The sequence below is a fragment of the Chlorella variabilis genome (assembly GCF_000147415.1).
Source record: "Chlorella variabilis unplaced genomic scaffold CHLNCscaffold_25, whole genome shotgun sequence".
Taxonomy (NCBI): Eukaryota; Viridiplantae; Chlorophyta; class Trebouxiophyceae; order Chlorellales; family Chlorellaceae; genus Chlorella; species Chlorella variabilis.
Window position 1 is genome coordinate 304,625 of NW_005435063.1, and position 17,255 is coordinate 321,879.

At 66.5% G+C, this 17,255-nt stretch overlaps 6 protein-coding genes across 6 annotated transcripts; 5 read left to right on the forward strand and 1 right to left on the reverse strand.

Annotated features, from left to right (window-relative positions):
- Positions 1-281: 281 nt before the first annotated feature.
- Positions 282-2,524, forward strand: CHLNCDRAFT_139528 (hypothetical protein; the record flags this gene model as incomplete). The annotated part of the gene is made up of 8 exons (XM_005843943.1): positions 282-526; positions 661-718; positions 809-909; positions 1,093-1,365; positions 1,510-1,648; positions 1,808-1,849; positions 1,969-2,316; positions 2,426-2,524. 8 exons carry the CDS (start codon positions 282-284, stop codon positions 2,522-2,524), a joined length of 1,305 nt encoding a protein of 434 aa, XP_005844005.1.
- Positions 2,525-3,209: 685 nt separating this feature from the next.
- On the forward strand, positions 3,210-4,563 carry CHLNCDRAFT_27314 (hypothetical protein; the record flags this gene model as incomplete). Its single annotated transcript, XM_005843944.1, has 4 exons — positions 3,210-3,557; positions 3,692-3,835; positions 4,029-4,172; positions 4,306-4,563. The coding sequence occupies 4 exons, from the start codon at positions 3,210-3,212 to the stop codon at positions 4,561-4,563; spliced, it is 894 nt and encodes a 297-aa protein (XP_005844006.1).
- A 299-nt stretch (positions 4,564-4,862) lies between these two features.
- Positions 4,863-6,666, forward strand: CHLNCDRAFT_32779 (hypothetical protein). The gene is made up of 6 exons (XM_005843945.1): positions 4,863-4,912; positions 5,188-5,308; positions 5,515-5,663; positions 5,833-6,014; positions 6,132-6,183; positions 6,272-6,666. Exons 2-6 carry the CDS (start codon positions 5,219-5,221, stop codon positions 6,348-6,350), a joined length of 552 nt encoding a protein of 183 aa, XP_005844007.1. The 5' UTR covers positions 4,863-4,912; positions 5,188-5,218; the 3' UTR covers positions 6,351-6,666.
- A 56-nt stretch (positions 6,667-6,722) lies between these two features.
- CHLNCDRAFT_139531 (hypothetical protein) lies at positions 6,723-8,437 on the reverse strand (the record flags this gene model as incomplete). The annotated part of the gene is made up of 6 exons (XM_005844041.1): positions 6,723-6,879; positions 6,987-7,130; positions 7,522-7,651; positions 7,812-7,965; positions 8,125-8,222; positions 8,329-8,437. The coding sequence occupies 6 exons, from the start codon at positions 8,435-8,437 to the stop codon at positions 6,723-6,725; spliced, it is 792 nt and encodes a 263-aa protein (XP_005844103.1).
- A 499-nt stretch (positions 8,438-8,936) lies between these two features.
- Positions 8,937-11,291, forward strand: CHLNCDRAFT_139532 (hypothetical protein; the record flags this gene model as incomplete). The annotated part of the gene is made up of 5 exons (XM_005843946.1): positions 8,937-9,098; positions 9,198-9,278; positions 9,455-10,504; positions 10,624-10,788; positions 10,899-11,291. 5 exons carry the CDS (start codon positions 8,937-8,939, stop codon positions 11,289-11,291), a joined length of 1,851 nt encoding a protein of 616 aa, XP_005844008.1.
- A 1,946-nt stretch (positions 11,292-13,237) lies between these two features.
- Positions 13,238-17,157, forward strand: CHLNCDRAFT_54762 (hypothetical protein; the record flags this gene model as incomplete). The annotated part of the gene is made up of 10 exons (XM_005843947.1): positions 13,238-13,369; positions 13,514-13,921; positions 14,082-14,259; positions 14,444-14,634; positions 14,737-14,881; positions 15,032-15,682; positions 15,829-15,967; positions 16,167-16,344; positions 16,511-16,808; positions 16,991-17,157. 10 exons carry the CDS (start codon positions 13,238-13,240, stop codon positions 17,155-17,157), a joined length of 2,487 nt encoding a protein of 828 aa, XP_005844009.1.
- Between the last annotated feature and the right edge of the window lie 98 nt (positions 17,158-17,255).

Genomic DNA, 17,255 nt, shown 5'->3' on the forward strand with positions numbered 1-17,255 from the left:
GATCCCCATCCTTCTATTGGCAGCATCATGGTCGAAGAAGACTACACTAGTCCTGGTGCGCTTGAAAAAGCGCATAGAGCAAGTTACGAAGTGCAAGTCTGAGGTGAGTTCAACTTTCGCGCACGGCAGGGCCACAGCAACCCAGTGAAGGCATACTGAAAGGGTGCAGGTGGCCCAGAAGCCAGCTGCACCATTGGGTCCCGGTCCCGAGCCACCGCCGGCGGCAGCAGCGGCGGGGAGCAGTGTCCTGACGAAGAACATGCACAATCGACGCTCCCACCATGCAGGTGGAGTACCTGTGCTGGAGCCTGCGCCCCGCCATCGACGCAGGCTTCCGCGGGGACGTGCGGGCCATGCGGCACATCATTGCGCAGCAGCTGGCGGGCTCGGCGCCCGAGCCGGCCAAGGGCAGGGCCCAGCGCGGCATCGTGTTGGCGGCAGGCGGGCAGGAATACATCGCCAACGCCTTTGTCAACCTCTACGTCCTGCAGCGTCACCTCAACTGCACGCTTCCTGTGGCCATCATGTGAGCAGCGCTGGGCTGCGCTGGAGTGGGTTGCGCCCAGGGCGTGCAATGCAGGCGCAGCTCGTGCCGGCACCCGACTCTTCCGACTCAACCGTGGACGCACCGAATGGAGCCCAGCGCTTCGATGGTTGCAGGTATTGGGGCGCATCCAAGCTGGACGCCATCAGCAGTAGCACGCAAGCCTTCCTGCAGGTGAGCTGTGGACTCTTCACTGCTGGTTGTGTGTTCAGCTGGGGCCCTTCTGAGTCGAGCCCCGGCGATCCCTCCACTGGCTGTGTGCAGGAGCACTTGCGGCAGGTGCAGCTCATAGATGCCAGCAAGCTGCCATATCCCAAGCACCACCGCTGGCTGTTCCCTTCGGGAGATGAGGAGCTGTTCAATGGGTGAGAGGCACGCCCCACCCGCGGTGCTTCGCCTGCAGAGCTCCCTCCTCCTCCCTCCCTGCTGATAGCCCACTTCTCGAGTGACCTGGCACATCCCATCCCTGGCACATCCCATCCCTGACCACACCCACACACTCACACACATCATCGCCCACTACACCGACACACTCGCCCACCCTGCAGGTGGAAGGTCAAAGTGTTTGCCGCGTATGCAGCCCCCTTTGATGAGATACTGCTGCTAGACGGAGACTCCACACCGCTGCAAGACCCCGAGCCCCTGTTTGCCCACCCCTCTTACATCCAGCAGGGCAGCATGTTCTGGCCAGATGCCTGGTGCAAGCGGGTGGAGCTGTTTGCACGCATCGGCCTGGCCGACCCCTGGGCAGCAGCTGAACCCAGGGGCGGCCGCCGGGCGCCTGTGTGGCAGGCAGAGACGGGGCAGTTCATGCTCAACAGGTGGGGCACTTGATGGGGCGTGCCCATGCCTTGGTGCTGCCTTCATGCAACAGCAGCAGCGCCAGTAGCCGAGCGCTGGGTGTGGCCGCCCGCCTGCAGCACAAACGCCACCTCCGCGCCCGGTTCCCGCTTGCTTGCTCACAGGGCCCAGCACCGCGACGTGCTGGAATGGCTGCTGTTTTTGAATACGCGGGATGAGTTCAGCTACTGGTACGGTTATGGCGACAAGGACACCTTCCTGGCTGCCTTCATGCTGGCGGGCAAGCAGGAGCAGTACTACCAGGTGGGCATGCAGGGACGGTACCGTCGGGTGGCTGGCTGGCTGTTGTTGCTGTTGGGCTGTTGGGGTGGGGCGGGCTGGGGTGCTGGCTTGTCTTGGCTGGGTCAGCAGACCACCGTCCCTGCGGTCGATGGCTGGCCCACCCTTGCGCTCCTGCCACAGGTCCCCCAACCGTTGTCGCTGCCGCTGTCTGGACGGCTCAAGGTGGGCTCCAAGTGTCCTGCCCATGCGAGCGAGGCATCATGCCATGCCTGACGCTGCTGGTGCCGTGCTGTAGCTGCTCAATAGCCCCGCCTCTCCCCGTTTCTGGTGCGTGTCTGCAGGGCTGGTCCAAGCTGCGGGTGCAGGGCCTGCTGCAGCACCACCCCGACTCCTCCTTCATGTTCCTGCACAGGGCAGGCTTCCACGGGCGCAAGTATGACCCTTCCCAGGACCAGACCAGGCCCGTGAGCCATGTGGTGGCGCAGCCCACTTGCGAGTGGAACCGGCTGAACAAGCCGTTTGAGGAGTTTGTGAAGCTGCGGCAGGGGCGCAACACCTATACGCCCCAGGACTGCGCATATGACTTGAGCAGCCTGCAAGCAGTGGTGGCGGCCTGCGGAGCTGAGCGCGGCCGGGGCCAAAGCCGGCGAGCAGCTAAGGTGCCGCCGGAGCAGCCACCGATATTTGAGGTGCGGAGCGGTGCTTGTGCCACGCCAGGTGCTTGCCAATCCCGATGTGAGCCCTCTTTGCCGTGGCAGTGCATCCAGCGGTTGATCGTGGGATGTGTCTGCTGTGCAGGTTGGGCAGAACATGTCGCTGGCGCTGGTACAGCACAAGGCAGATGCTGCCTTCAAGCTGCTGCGCAAAGCCAAGCAGCAGGACAACACGCTGTTTTGATGCCAGTGCATGTCACTTATCTCAGTTTTCTTCGCATTATTGCAGCCGCCCTCTTGTCCGGTTTGTGTGTGCTAGTGAACATTCATTTCATGAGCGTTTCAACCCCACCTGTGGGGGAAATGTTACACTTGACATTTGCTTCTTGCTTGCGCTGCTGCTTCTCCAACAAAAAGTTTGCTGACCGATAGCTGACCGCCTCTGGTGACCGCGTCCAACGTGGATGTCAGACCTCTACATTACATGTAAACTCCACCTGCGCAGAGAGGGTGGTGTTCCTGGCCGTTGCTGTTGTGGGGGAAGAAGAAGAGAATATGCGGGACGCGGGAAGGTGCCACTGGTCATGGTCGCCTGCCTGTCCCGCCGGGCGGCAAGGCGGGACACCTATCGGCGATGAAGAGCGCGCCAATTGGGCGCACGCCCAGGTTTCAGGGGCGCCGGATCGTTAGATTTGCTTGGTGATACAGAGGGTGTGCTCGCAAGCCCCCCTGCCCACCCTCGTGCCTCTCGGTGCAGCATGGCCACAGCCGCCATCTGCAGGCAGCTCAAACACTGCAGCTGGCAGCAGCACCAGCAGCAGGCAGGCAGCAGCAGGGCAGCACGGCCCGGCTTGGCAGCGCGGCGGCGGTGGCACAGGCGGTGGCAGGCTGCCCAGCATCGCAGCACCATGGTGGCCAACGCCGCGCCGATGCACAGCAGCCCGGCGCAGGTGCACGACCAGGCAGCCGAGGCGGACCTCAGCTCAGCCCTGTCGCTGGCCAACATCCGGCAGACCCTGATCAGACTGGAGGACACCATCATCTTTAGCCTGATTGAGCGGGCCCAGTTTGCCCGCAACGAGCCGGTGTACCAGCCCGACGCCATCCCGGTGCCGGGCTTCCGCCCCGACGGCTGCCGCTACTCGCTGCTCGAGTACCTGCTGCGTGAGATGGAGCAGGTTCACGGCAAGATCCGGCGCTACACCAGCCCCGACGAGTATGCCTTCTTCCCCGAGGACCTACCGCCGCTGGTGCTGCCGCCCATCACCTACGAGCAGGTGCGCTGCGGGACGGGGACGCCTCGCCGCCGGCGACCAGCAGCCGCAAAGCCAAGATGCGCGATGCTTGTCCCGCCAAGCGGCTTGCCCCTGTCGACGCATGCACCGCGCGCCCTTCGCTCTGCGGCCCGCAGGTGCTGGCCCCCTGCAGTACCGCGGTGAACATCAACGGCCTCATCATGGACATGTACCTGCAGCACCTGCTGCCCGAGATTGCGGCCCCGGGGGACGACCACAACTACGGCTCCTGCGCCATGAACGACGTCACCACGCTGCAGGTGGGGGTGGCGCGCATGCCGGCAGCGCTGCTCCCATGGCTGGCCGGCGAGCTGCTGCCTGCGGGTGGGGCGACCTGGGCTGCCGGGGCGCGTGGGCTGCGGGCTTGCCAGTCGCTGCTGGCCGCCCGTGCGCTGCGCCGCCCACCCGGCGTGTGCTGCCCCCCCGGAATCACCCCCTGTCCCCGTGCCCCAGGCGCTGTCCAAGCGCATCCACTACGGCATGTTTGTGGCGGAGGCCAAGTTCCGCAAGCAGGCGGGCGAGTACACGGAGCTGATCCGCAGGCAGGACGGCGGCGCCATCCTGGACCTGCTCACCGACCGAGCGGTGGAGCTCAAGGTGGGGGGATGGTGGGGTGGGGATGGAGTGCGAGCAGTGCAGATGTGGCACGTGGCGGGGGTGAGGAGGTGGGCGGTGCGAGCTGGTTTTGGGTGCGGAGCTCGTGTTCACACCTGCCCTGCGCCGCCTGCAGGTGATTGAGCGGGTGCGGCTCAAGGCGGCCACCTTTGGGCAGGACCTGAGCGCCAGCAATGGCGACGGCAGCGCCGGCGGCAGCTACAAGGTGCGGCCCGAGGTGGTGGCGCAGCTGTATGAGCAGTGGGTGATGCCGCTGACCAAGGAGGTGGAGGTGCAATACCTGCTGCGCCGGCTGGACGACGAGGGCGGCAGCAGCGGCGGCAGCGGCGGCGGCCACCTGCAGCAGCAGCAGCAACATGCGGCGGCGCCTTGAGGCCGGCTGGATGCTCCCTGTGGCGGGCTGGGCCCGGCCGTTGAGAGGTGTACCAATGAGAACTGAATGTAGGCTGCTTCTTGATCCCTTGAGAGTTTTGACTTCTTCTTTCGCATTGCCCACTTGTGTTGCACTAAACGTTTGCTGTTTACTGCAACAACAAGCACTCTGTCGCAAACAACGCACACTGGGTCGGCAGCGGCAGCCAGCGTACGCTGGCGCCAGGTGTGGCTCTCATGCATGATGCCATAAGAGCTCCATCGAAGCCTCGTTCTGCGGCTAACTTCACTTTGATAACAGCGCAGCCTTCGACGGCTCGGCTCTGGCGCAATTGGCATGCGCTTGGCAGGTGAGTGCTCTTCTGTAGAGCCGCGGCGTTGCAGAAGTTGAACCGATGCTGCCGGTTGTTGCGCGGCCCAGGCTTGCTCTCCTTGGCGAGATGTCATGCTTGCAAAGAGTTGGCGGCAGCAGCCCTAGCTCCGCAGCAGTCGCAGTCTGCTGCTGCTGCACAGCTGAACGCAGTAGAGTCAGCGCCGCGGCCACTGACGAAGGTGGCTCTGCCGCCGCCACCGCCCTCCTGGGGGGCCGGGTGCTCAATGGACCCTGGCCTGCCACTGTTTGCAGAGTGAGCTAGTTCAGAACACCAAGCTGCAAGATGCGGAAATTGAAGCACCATGAGCACAAGCTGCTCAGAAAAGTTGACTTCCTGCAATGGAAGAATGAGCACAACCAGCGGGAGCTGCAGGTGGGTGGTGGCACTCACGCCTCGAGCTCTTTGCCGCACCATGTGTAGCTTCTGGGTGGTGTGGACAGTCCCTGCGTATGGCTGCGCTGGCTGCAGACCCGTGCTGCCGGCAACCCATCCCTGTGGGCGGCCGCCCTGTTCCCCCAGCGCCTGTGCGCACGCCACCGCCGACGAAGCAACCCACCCCGCCGCCCATTGCTGTGCAGGTGATGCGGCGGTACCACATCCAGGACCGTGACGACTACTCCAAGTACAACAAGGTGTGCGGCATGGTGACCAAGCTGGTGGCCACCTTGAAGCGGCTGGATGCGCGCGACTCCACCCGCATCGAGCTCACAGACCAGCTGCTGGACAAGTGAGGGGCAGGGGCCGGCTGGGGCAGGCAGGCCTCGGCTGCCACGCTACAGCTGGTGCTTGCGAGCTGCTTGTCCGCTGTGCCGCATCCCACCGTCCTCCTTCCCGGCCTGCGCCCCTGACATTCGCCCTCCCCTCTGCCCTCTCCTCGCCACCTGCGCTCCCCGCAGGCTGCACAACATGGGGGTGATCACCACTAAGAAGAGCCTGGTGCAGCTGGAAAAGCTGAGCACCGCGTCCTTCTGCCGCCGCCGCCTGTCGGTCATCATGGTGCGCCTCAAGATGAGCGAGACGCTGCGCGAGGCGTGCACCTTCATCGAGCAGGGACACGTGCGGGTGGGGCCCGACACAGGTGAGGCAGCCGCCAGCTCAGCCCGCACCCCTGCCTGGGCACGTGCGTGCGGTGCTGTGGTGCTGTGGAATGCAGCACTGCCCCCAGCTCGCACATGCCCCCACCCTCCTGCTGCAGTCACCGACCCCGCCTTCCTGGTCACGCGCAGCATGGAAGACTTTGTGACATGGTGGGTGCCCTGCCCTCCCTTGCACGCGCTGTGCCCCCGTTGCAAGCCTTGCCCCGCTTGAAGCGACCTCACCACGCTGCTGCTGCAGGGTGGACACCAGCAAGATCAAGCGCAAGGTGCTGCGGTACAACGACAAGCTGGACGACTTTGACATCATGGTGGGGTGAGGGCAGGAGGCCTGGCCCTGGCCCCGCCCGACCTGACGCAAATCTGGGGGCCGCCTGGCAAGATGCCGCCAGCGCACATCTCCACCCAGAGGTGCTGCCTTGATTTCTCTGTGTGCACACTTTTATGCGTCCACCTTGCTGCTCCTTCCTGACGCTGTTCTGCTTCTGCGTTTCGTCTGTCTGCTTGTTGCTCCCCTGCTCTCCTGTCCGGCTCGCTCTCTGCTGCCGTCGCGGTTCGCCGCCACCGTTCCTTTCTGCCCTGACTTTTGACCTACACTGTATGGACACTTCAACACCAGCCCTTTGAGAATGCTTTTACAATGATACAACTGCGCTGGGATTCTCAGGCAGCCGCCCTCACATCACATGCCATCACCCGCCGTCGCCGTTGCGGGGCCGCACAAAGGCAAAGGGCGCGACCAGGGCGTCAAACGTGCGCACCCACTTGTCCTGCGGCTTGCGCTGGTTCACCACCGCCATCTGGAAGCTGCCGCGCATGCTGCCGCAGGGCTGGTCCAGGTCGGTGCCGCTGCGGTGGCAGAAGAGCAAGACAGGGGGTGAAGGCACACCAGCAAAGAGCTACGCCTCACCAGCCCATCTCGTCACTCCCCCTACCAGCCCTAGCCCCGCCCGCACCTGTAGTATTCGAAGCATGCTCCCGGCTCTAACAACGGCGTGCATCCCACCACGCCTCGCGACCCCTTGGCCACCTCTGTCAGCACCTTGCCGCTGGCGTCCTGGATGATCCAGTGCCGCCCCAGCAGCTGCACCGTCTCCTCCCTGCAGGCGGGCACGGAGGGGGCATGGAGGGAGCATGGCGTCCAGCAGTCTCTGTGGGAAGCGCGTGCCGGCGGGAGAGGCAGCAGCCGCTTGGCAGGTGCAACGTAGCACCCTGAGTGCGCTGGATGATGGGGGTGCAGGGCAAATGCACGTAAAGCTTGGAGCAACAAGCCAGCCGCCCTCAGAATTGTTTTCGAAGTCGCCACTCAGCGGCCGCCTGTCTTCCGGGCAAGCGCGTGGCGCTGCCTGGGGGCAACCCGGTCAGCAGTACCTGTTTCCTGGTTTTTGTCCTCACGGGGCGGCCTGGCAGTGGCAGGTGGCTGATGCAGTGGTGCAGGCAAGCAACAGCAGCAGCAGCGACGGCAGAGCCAGGGTGGCCCCCAGCGCCCACCCGCAGTTGGACACGCGTATGCGGTAGGTGAAGTAGTGCTTGTCGGCCACCCCCTCCTCTTTCTCATAGGTGGGGTCCAGGTCTGACTGCCGCCCAACATAGGCGGTGGTCACCTCCACGTGCACCCCCTCTGTGGTGCAGGAGCTGGAACACTCCTGCAAAGAAAGAAAGAACAGCAGCGGGCGAGGTTGGTGGGGCGGCCAGCCAGTACGGAAGGCAAGCGCAGTGCTTGCTCAGGCGGCAGCGCTGGCGCTGGCACAGGCAGCAGGCAGCGGCGGCAGCCAGGGCACGTGCCTGCATGTGTATCTGGTCGCTGAGCAGGCGCAGCGACTGGAAGGCTCGATCCAGCTGCTCCTCCCGGCTGCTGCCTGCCGGCGGCTGCCGGAAGGCTCGGCTGATGAGCTGGCGCAGGTCGGCGGGGGACAGGCTGCCGCTAGTGACGCCCTGCGGAAGCAGAGGGCCGCGGTGCACATGAGCTGCATGCTTCCCGACTGCTTGCAGGGCTGGCCAGCAGGCGAAGCAACCAGCTCAGCAGGCGAAGCAACCAGCCCAATTGCATATCTGCGATGCACACCGCCACAGGCGGGCGCAGGGCCCACCCACCTGGGCTGCCCAGGGCACCAGGGACTTGAGGGAGTTGAGGCGGAACTCGTCCCGCGGCGGCGACCAGGCGTGGCTGCCGCCCTGGAACAGCCACGCCTCTGCGGCGAGCAGGGCGGGCAACCACGCTAGATGATCAATCAACCGGGGACCGAGGCGACCTGCACCCCCTGCCCGGCCCTCACCACGGCGGCACCGGCCACCCACCTTTGTTCACCGGCATGCGGATGTCCAGCGCCTCCAGGCCCTGCCGCTCCAGGCTCCTGGCCTGCCTCAGGAAGAGGCGGTAGAGCGCGCGCACCGCCTTGGTCGACATCCCGCGCCTGGCGATGCTGCCTGCTACCCTTGCGTGGCGGCGTGAGGGCGTCGCTCAACGCTGAGGGTTTGCGCCTGTCAGTGCACGCTGCAGGGGGCCACCAAACGTTGTCGTTCAGTTGACAGAAAGCATGGCAGAGCAAGACAGGCACACAGACAGGCAGTGTGGCGAAGTGGCGGCGGAGGCAGCGGCGGCGCAGCCTGAACACCCAGGAGAGAAAGCTGCAGGTCTGCTCGCGCTTACATGAGCTGCTGCTGGTATTCAGCGTTTTTTTGGCGGGTTCTTGGGGGAGAAGTGGAGTCGACAACGCCAGGGAAGCAAGCCTGGGCCTCAGCACCCGTTTTGCACTACGCCAAACGCAAACAGCAGCCGATCAGATGCCAGTGCAGCCCCGAGGGCCCCCCAGTAGGATGTACTGCATGTCCCCAGCCGTACAACTGGCCTCGTGCTTATCGACCACTGTACGCTGCCCAATTGTGATCTGCATCAGTCATACACCATGCTGGAGGAGCGCTGGCGAGTGCAGGAGACTGCAGACTACCTTTGCAGCCGCACTTTCTCTGTCGTCACGCTACAGTTCCCAGACGAATATCTGCAGCATGCTTCACGCGTGTGTAAAGCCGTACAAGCAGCTTGCGACAGCAGGGGCCACTACATCCAGGTGCGTCCATGTGGAGCCGCTCCTGTGGCAGCCCTGGCCCCCTGCCTAGCCCACACCCTCCGCCCAGCCGTCATCCACAGCGTATGGTGATGCATGCAGGCCTACATCCTAGCCGACACCAGCTACAACAGCCTGAGCGTCGACGAGGTGGCGGCGGCGCACGTGAATGCGCAGTGCGTGGTGCGTTGGGGACCGGTCCGTGTCTGGGGGCAGCAGGGGGGGGCTACGGCAGGCCCACGTGTGGGCAGGGCTTGCCTTGAATGTGGCCACGGTCTGCAAACCGCTTGCACACCACCCCCGACCTCCAGCCACACCCGCCCTCCACCGTGCCTGCCCCCGCTCTTCTCACATGGCAGGTCCACTATGGCCGCGCCTCCTTGACCAAGCTCTCCCGCCTCCCAGCCTTCTTCGTCTTCCCGCAACAGCAGCTCAACGTGCAGGCGGCAGCTGCATGCTTGGCAGCCAGCTCGCTGCTGGCTGCTGGCGGCGGTGCCAGCGACAGCAGCGGCAGCAGCGGCGGCGGCGGCCCTGTGCTCGTGTTTGTTGACCAGCCACTGCTGCACCGGCTGGATCAACTCAAGGCGGCGCTGCTGGAGCTGCTGGAGCAGCAGCAGGGCCCCGGGGCGACAGCGCAGCTGGTGTTTCCCACCGTGCCGCAGCAGCACATGGAGCCAGAGGGGCAGCAGGGAGTGCAGCAGGCGCAGCCGACACAAGCTGGCTGCTGTGGAGGAGGTGCTTGCGGCAGCCAGCAGCAGCAGCAAGAGGCAGCCCCGCAGCAGACAGGCTGCGGATCAGCTGCCTGCTGTTCTGCGGCGCCCAGCAGCAGCGGCGGCGCAGGTGCAGGTGCGCCGCAGGTAGGCCCGTCTCCAGCAGCAGGCTCGCCGGTCAGCCGTGATGACGTCCCCAGCAGCAGCAGTGGCGGCCAGCACAGCCTGGCCGGGTACCAGTGGCGGCTGCCAGCTGGGGTGGCGCCGCAGGATTGCGGGCTGGTGTGGGTGGGCGCCCCAGATGCCCCCGCCCTGCTGCAGCTGCAGCTCACCTACAACACGTGCCGCTGGGCGATGCTGGACCCCAGCCTGTTGCCCCTCGCCGCGGTCGCCAGCCCCGCTGACGGCGCCGCCAGCCCCGGCAGTGGCGGCGGCGGCAGCAGCGCGGCGCTGCGCGAGGGCCTGCCGCTGGAGATCAGCCGGGCGCTGCGGCGGCGGTACTTCCTTGTGGAGAAGGCGCGGGAGGCGAGCATCGTGGGGATCCTGGTCGGCACGCTGGGCGCGGCGGGGTACGCCGACGCGGTGCAGCGCCTGCGCGCCGCGGCGGCGGCCGCCGGCAAGAAGACCTACACGCTGCTCATGGGCAAGCCCAGCCCCGCCAAGCTGGCCAACTTCCCGGAGATCGAGGTGGGTGCGGAGGTGGGCGGCGGCGGGGTGGTGGTGGTGCCGCTGTAGCCTGGCCCGCCTCGCCCCCCTGGACAGCTCAGCGGCGCCCGCCGGCTCCCACCCTCTCCCGCCGCCGCCGCCGCCTGCTGCAGGTGTTTGTGCTGGTGGCGGACCCCCAGGGCCAGATCCTGGACAGCAAGGAGTACCTGGCGCCCATCATCACACCGCACGAGGCGCAGCTGGCGTTTGGGGCGGCGGAGGGCTGGGACTCGCGGCGGTACAGGCTGGACTTTGAAGGAGTGCTGCAGCAGCAGCAGGTGAGGCGTGTGGGGTAGGGCCAAGGGATGCGATGCGCGGGCGCCATGCAGCCCTAGTGGACACGTTTGGGTGCTTTCGGGTGCTGAGCTGGCGCGCCGCATGTGTGCAGGCGGATGTAGGCGCCGCAGCCTGCTCTGACGGCAGCCGCCGGGGACAGGAGCCCCGCTTCTCCCTCCTGTCCGGAGGATACACCGGCAGTGGCGGCAGCGGCAGCGGCAGCGAGCAGGGGGAGGGAGGGGAGGAGGAGCGGAGCGGCGGCGACCCGGGCACGGCCCGGGCACAGCACGCGCAGCGGGCGCTGCAGGTCAGCGCGGCGCCGGCTGGACGCTCCGACCTGGTGCAGCCCAGGTCGGCGGCCGACTACCTGCTGCACAAGCGCAGCTGGCAGGGGGTGGAGGCGCCCCTGGTGGGGGCTGGCCCCAAGGCTGTGGAGGCGGCGGTGGAGGGGCGCAGCGGCAGGGCAGCGGCGTATGCCGATGAGCCCGGCCGGGCGCAGCAGTAGACCGGTGCGGCACCCATCTGCACAGCTGCCCTGGCCACCTGCACCCAGGCCTTTGGTATTGCATCTACATGGCTTTCTCATGGCTGCTAATAAACTGGCGGTGCCAACATCTAAGCTTTCGTGGCAAGTAGTGGAGCCAGCCTATCTAGGGTGTTGTGCTTGCTAGGGGACAGCCCTTGATGGGACAGTTTGCGCTTGGTTGGGCGCGACCGGTTACCGCGGCCTGTGGCTGGGCCAGCGCTGGATGCCCACCGAGCGGCACAGGGTGCAGAAGTTGGGCTTGGTGGCACCCATGGCGGCTGCCGCCTGCGGCGCGGGCAGGTGCAGCAGCGACTGCAGCTGGCGCAGCAGCGCTCCCTGCTGCATGTGCTGCTGCAGCTGGCTGGCTGCTGGCCGGCTCTTCTTGCTGCTGCTGGTGCTCTGGCTGGCTGCAGGGCGCTGCTTCCTGCCGCTGCCAGTGCTCTGGCTGGCGGAGGTGGCGCAGGAGACTGGTGTGTCGTCGTCGGTGCCGGCGGCCAGCCTGCGCAGGCAGTGGGCGCAGCAGCCCCTGAAAGATGGTGTCAGACGGAAACATGCAGCACCCAGCTGGCCAAGTTAGCCAGCGCAGGAGCAGCTGGCCAGGCAAGCACAGGCGTGCCAGACAGGCAGGAAGGCACCCCGTGCAGCACCCACATGAGGGCGCCGCCACCTCCCTCCTCCTCCTCTTCCTCCTCCTCGCCGTACTCGCTCCAATGGAACTCACTGCTCTGCGCCCGCTGGCGCCGTGCGCGCCTCGATGGCTCCCTGGCCTGGGAGTCTGGGGAGGGAGAGCGCTGCTGCTGCAGCTGGGTCCTGGACGCCGAGGCAGGCAGCACCGCCCTCAGCCTGGGCGCTGCTCCGGCAGGCAGCCCGGCAGCGGCAGCAGCAGAGGGGGCACTGCGCGATGGGCTGTAGATGGGCAGTGAGGCCAGCAGCTCTGAGATGCGCGGCACACACTGCTGCCGCCGCGCCGCATTGGGCACCAGGATGTCGGCTGGTGCTGCCGAAGCCTGCGCGACCACCACGCTGCCGCCTGCGGGGTGCCCCTGCGGCGTGGCGGTGGCGTCCGCGGCGCCGCCCACGCACGGCGATGGTGGGTGCTGGCGATTGCGCCAGTGGTCCTGCGTGGGCGGCACGGCTGGACCGCCGAAATCGAGGAAGGCGGGGGTGGGCAGCGGGCGGTGCTGGCTGAGCGGCGTGCCCAGCGGCACGAAGATCAGCCCAGCGGGCGTGCGAGGCACGCCCACGAGCCGCGGCGTGCCAGTGCCGCTGGGCCAGCCATAGCCAGGGGCCTCCAGGCCGGCGGGCAGGGCACGCAGATCCACCAGCGGCGGCAGGCGCATCACGTCAAGCCACTGCGCCTCCTCGCCGCTGCACACGATGTGCAGGGCGGGTGCTGGACTGGTTTCTGGAGGCACCACTGGAGGCAGGTGCTGTTGTTCCTGCTGCTGTTGCTGCCTTGCTGGGAGGCACTGCCTGTCACACTGCTCCCCGCCAAACGCCAGCGCTACCCGCTGGAGAAGCGCCGCCTGCGCGTCGTCCTCTGCCGCTGCGGGGCCGGTGGCGCCCTGCTGAATCTCGGCATCCTTTTGCTCGGCGTTCAGGCCACAGCGCGCCCGCTGCAGCGGCCTGGGCTGGCTGGTGGGCGCGCAGGCCTCAGCCTTGCGCTTGCCGCCGCCGCTGCTGCCGCTGTTCTCCTTTTCGCGGTGCTTAATGATTTTGGTGCGCAGCTTCATGCTGAGGGTGTCGCAGACTCGCGGAGAAGCGGCCAATCGGCCTGGGCGGGAAGCATTGACCGTGTGTCAAGAAACGAGTGCTGCGAGTGCTTCCCCGTGCTGCGCTCCTCCGGGGGCCCACGGGAAGCCTCCACACCCCCTTCGATGGTATTTTAGCGACTGTATCTCTGTGGGAGCGCCCCTGTGTGCGGGATGGAGCTGGGGCGGAAAGGTTGGGCGCTTGCGGCCTGTCTGCTGCAGGCTTGCCTTGTAGCTGCAGCAGCAGGCAGCGCTCCGTCAACTCCAGATTCCGAGGAGACGTGCAAGCCGTGCTATTTCACTCAGGTAGTTGCTGCGAGGAGCGCTGTGAGCGCCAGGCGCCGTGCCCGGAGCTTACAGCTGCCGTCACGCATTGCATGCCATCGCCCGCGGGTTGGGTGCATCCCCTGACAACCCGCCGCTGCCGCCGCCACCCACTGCCGCCTGCAGGGTGCCGCCTCCTTTGGCGTTCTGTATGGCGGCGAGGAGCGGCCGCTGAAGCTGCGGCCCCTAGACCTGCTGCATGTGGAGAGCGCAACCGCGCTGCCACTGGCCAACCCGGTGCTCACAGCGCTGGAGCTCACCGAGCGGCTGACATCGGGCGGCGGCAGCAGCGGCGGCACCAGCATGGGCAGGGCCGCGGCTGTGGACGCCATCTCGCACCCCACGCTGGCCACCACCCCCGACGGCCGCCTGCTCATGTTCTTTGCGGCCCACGCGTGCGGCAGGGACCGGTGGGGCATCGCGGCAGCTGAGTCGCCTGATGGCAGCGGCACGACGTGGCGGGGGCTGGGCATGGTGCTCGAGGACGAAGGAGCCGACATGCACGCCCCCTCACTCTTCCACCACGATGGCAGCGTGAGCCCTGGGCCTGCGCTGTGCTGCACCCCTTGTGCCGTGCCCTCATGCAGCTGCTCCTCGCCTGCAACAGAAACAGCATGCACACTTCCTATCCCGCCTCTGGGCTCAGACTTGACATCGAGTGTGTCTCACCGTCTCCCCCAACATCCCGCCGCAGTGGTTTTTGGTGCCAGAGGTGGCAGGGCAGCGGGAGGTGTGCGTGTTCAAGGCAACCAGCTTCCCTTTCGGCTGGGAGCCTGCGGGCGTGCTGGTGGAGCAGCCGCTGGCGGGCGTCAGCGTGGTGCAGCATGGCGAGCTCTGGTGGCTGCTGGGCCACAAGCCAGGGGCGGGCCAAGGTGGGCGCTGCTGCTGCTGCTGCTGCTGCTGCGTGTCTGCCGGCCCTCATGGGGCTGCGATTAGCGCCTTGCTCGGTGCATGCTGCCACAGAGGGTAGAGTGCTGGTCGCAAGCCAGAGCTTGCAGATGCTGGAAGTCTGTTTTGTGTGAGTGCCAGCGTGTTGTGGCTGCCATGTGCATGCAGGCGGGCAGGACCGTGTTCTGGCCGCATTTCGAGCCCAGTCACCGCTGGGTCCCTGGACAGAACACCCCAACAGGAGCTTGGCTGCCGAGGCGTCGACTGCCGCGGGGAGCGTGTTTGCATGGAATGGTGCCATCCACCGCCTGGGTCGCTCCTGCCGTGGCACCGCCTGCGGCGAGGTGCAGGCGATGCAGGTGGGCAGGCGAGGGGCTGGGTTGTGGTTGGTGGAAGCGAGGAGCAGGGCATTGTATCGACATGCATGCATTTACATTGCTGTCCCACCCTGCTGGCTGCAGGTGCTGCTGTCAGGGGACTCGATTGAGCAGAGCCCTGTGCAGCTGGAGCTGGGGCGGTCGCTGTGGCGCCAGCGCGCGGGCTGGGACTCGGCTGGCTGGACACACCTGGCGATTGGGCAGCGGCCGGATGGAGCCTGGCTGGCAGGTGGGACTGCAGCCTAGGGGAGGCACAGAGAGTAGGACTGGGGTTTGAAAAAGCAAGCCAGTAACATGCCACTCCAATTCTCTGTGACGCCATACCGCTGCCTGCCTGCCTGCCTGCCTGCCTGCCTGCCTGCCTGCCTGCCTGCCGTAGTTGTGGAGGCCAGCCAGCTGCCGCCAGCGACGCCAGCCCTGTCACAGCAGCTGCAGGCAGCCATAGGCGTGTTCAGGACGCTCGCCCTGCTCTGTATCGCGTTGCTGGTCCTTAGCGGGGCAGCGCGCGTGCCCGCTGTGCGGTCGCTGCTGTTAAAGCAGCAGTGGGGGCAGCTGCTGCTGCGCTGGACAGCGGACCCTGGCAGCCACAAGCTTGCCAAAGCGGAGGACTCTCAGCTGCCTGCCTGGGCACCGCCGTCGGCCCGTGGCGCTCTTGATGGCGCCAACGTCGCCAAACAGATGCCGAGCAGTGCCAGGCAACGCGGCAGCACCGGCAACTTGCTGCGCAGCCTCAGCAGCTGCGGCGGCGGTGGCTCCAGAGGCCAGCCTTCCGCACGCAGCAGCGGCGCGCTGCGCCTGCGCCTGCCGCCCTGGCGCCTGGTGCTGGCGATGGTGACGCTGGTGCTGGCGCTGCTGGCCGCCGGCGCCACGCGGCGGGTGCAGCAGATCGCGCAGCCCTTTTTCGTCCAGCCACAGGCGATAGCGGTGGAGGGCCAGTGGAGCCGCTTCACTCTCATGGTCATGAGCTACTCTGCCCGCCTCCACGAGCTGCAGTGGTATGTCAGCCACTACTCGCAGTGCCCCTCTGTGGGTGAGTGAGAGCACACGGCTTGCGGCGCCCGTGCTGCTGCCACGATGTGTACATTGCATGCCTCCCGGGAGTTTGCCCATGTGGCGTGTTGCCCATGTGGCCGAGCTGCACCGTTTCCAGCCGCCTGCTGGCGTCTCGTCCTGCAGGCGAGATCCTGGTGGTGTGGAACAAGGGCCCGCCGCCCGAGGCCGCCGCCTTCCTGTCCGATGTGCCGGTGCGGGTGCGGCTGGAGGCCACCAATTCCATGAACAACCGCTTCCGCCCCGACCCCGACATCAAGTACCGGTGCGCCGCCTCTGCAGCTGCCGGCCACGCCCGGCCAGCCTGTGTGCTGCGCTGGCAGGCAGCCTCTGTGCTGCACTGGGCGCTGGGCACGAGGCACCCGCTCAGGCCCCTCCGGCAGCACTCGGCACATTCAGGCGTGGATGCTGATGATTGTTCTGGCCCCGCTGCCGCGCGTGCCTCCCCGCCTCCCTGTGCCCAGCTCTGTGCTGTCGCTGGACGACGACATCCTCATCCCCTGCACCACCATCGAGTCCACCTTTGCGCGGTGGCGCACCGCCCCGCAGCAGCTGGCTGGCTACTACCCGCGCCTGCTGGTGCCGCCGGAGGGCGGCAGCGGGGCGCCGGTGTACCAGTTTGAGGAGTTTGTGTTCCAGCAGGTCGGTGTCTTGCGCGAGGGGGCTAGGCAGCGGGCTGTGCTCATGGCGCCTGCCGCTCAACTGAGTGATTGAGGGCAGTCTTCTCGGAACCGCGCAGCCACCACCCTGCGGCCCTGCCCGCTGCTTCCAATGACACATCCGCCCAGTGCGTGGGGCTGACGTGCAGGGCGCATACAACACCATTCTGGCGGGGGCCGCCTTCATGGACTCCGCCACTTTCTTCCCGCTGTACTTCTCCAGCAGCACCGCCCCGGCCCGCGCACTGGTGGACGAAGTGTTCAACTGCGATGACCTGCTGCTCAACTTTGTGGTGGCGAATTGGACGGCGGGGCAGGCAAAGGCGACAGGCGCAGGCCCAGCAGCAGCAGGCGGTACAGGGGAAGGCGGAGCAAGCGCCATGATGCCGCCGGTGCAGCTGGTCCGCCCGGAGCGGCGGATCGACATCAGCCGGCTGAGCGGCGTGGGTGAGGCTTGCTGCACGTGTGCCGCCGCACCTTGCTGTGTTTATTGTCGCCCACCACTGCCAAACCCAGCTGCCTGCACTCCTGTGGCACCAGCCCACCTTGCAGCAGCGCCCCGCCTGGCTCTTTGCTGTTCCTGACCTGCCGGGCTAAATGCTGCACCCGCCCCACTCACCCACGTACAGGCATCAGCCACAACCCTGCGCGCTTCAAGGCGGCTGCTGACCGGTGCCTGGCCGAGTTCTCGCAACTCTTTGGCGGCTGCCCGCTGGTGTTGCGGCAGGTGGACCCACACTACGGCAGGCCGCCCAACTGCCACCTGTGGCCTCTGGACTGCGTGTACCTGCAGTGATGCCTTGTTTGCTTAGTTGCATGCTGCAGTGAAGCAAAAGCAATGAGAAATATGCCTCGTGCTGCTTGTTGCAATAAGAAAATGCAGCACGCTGATTT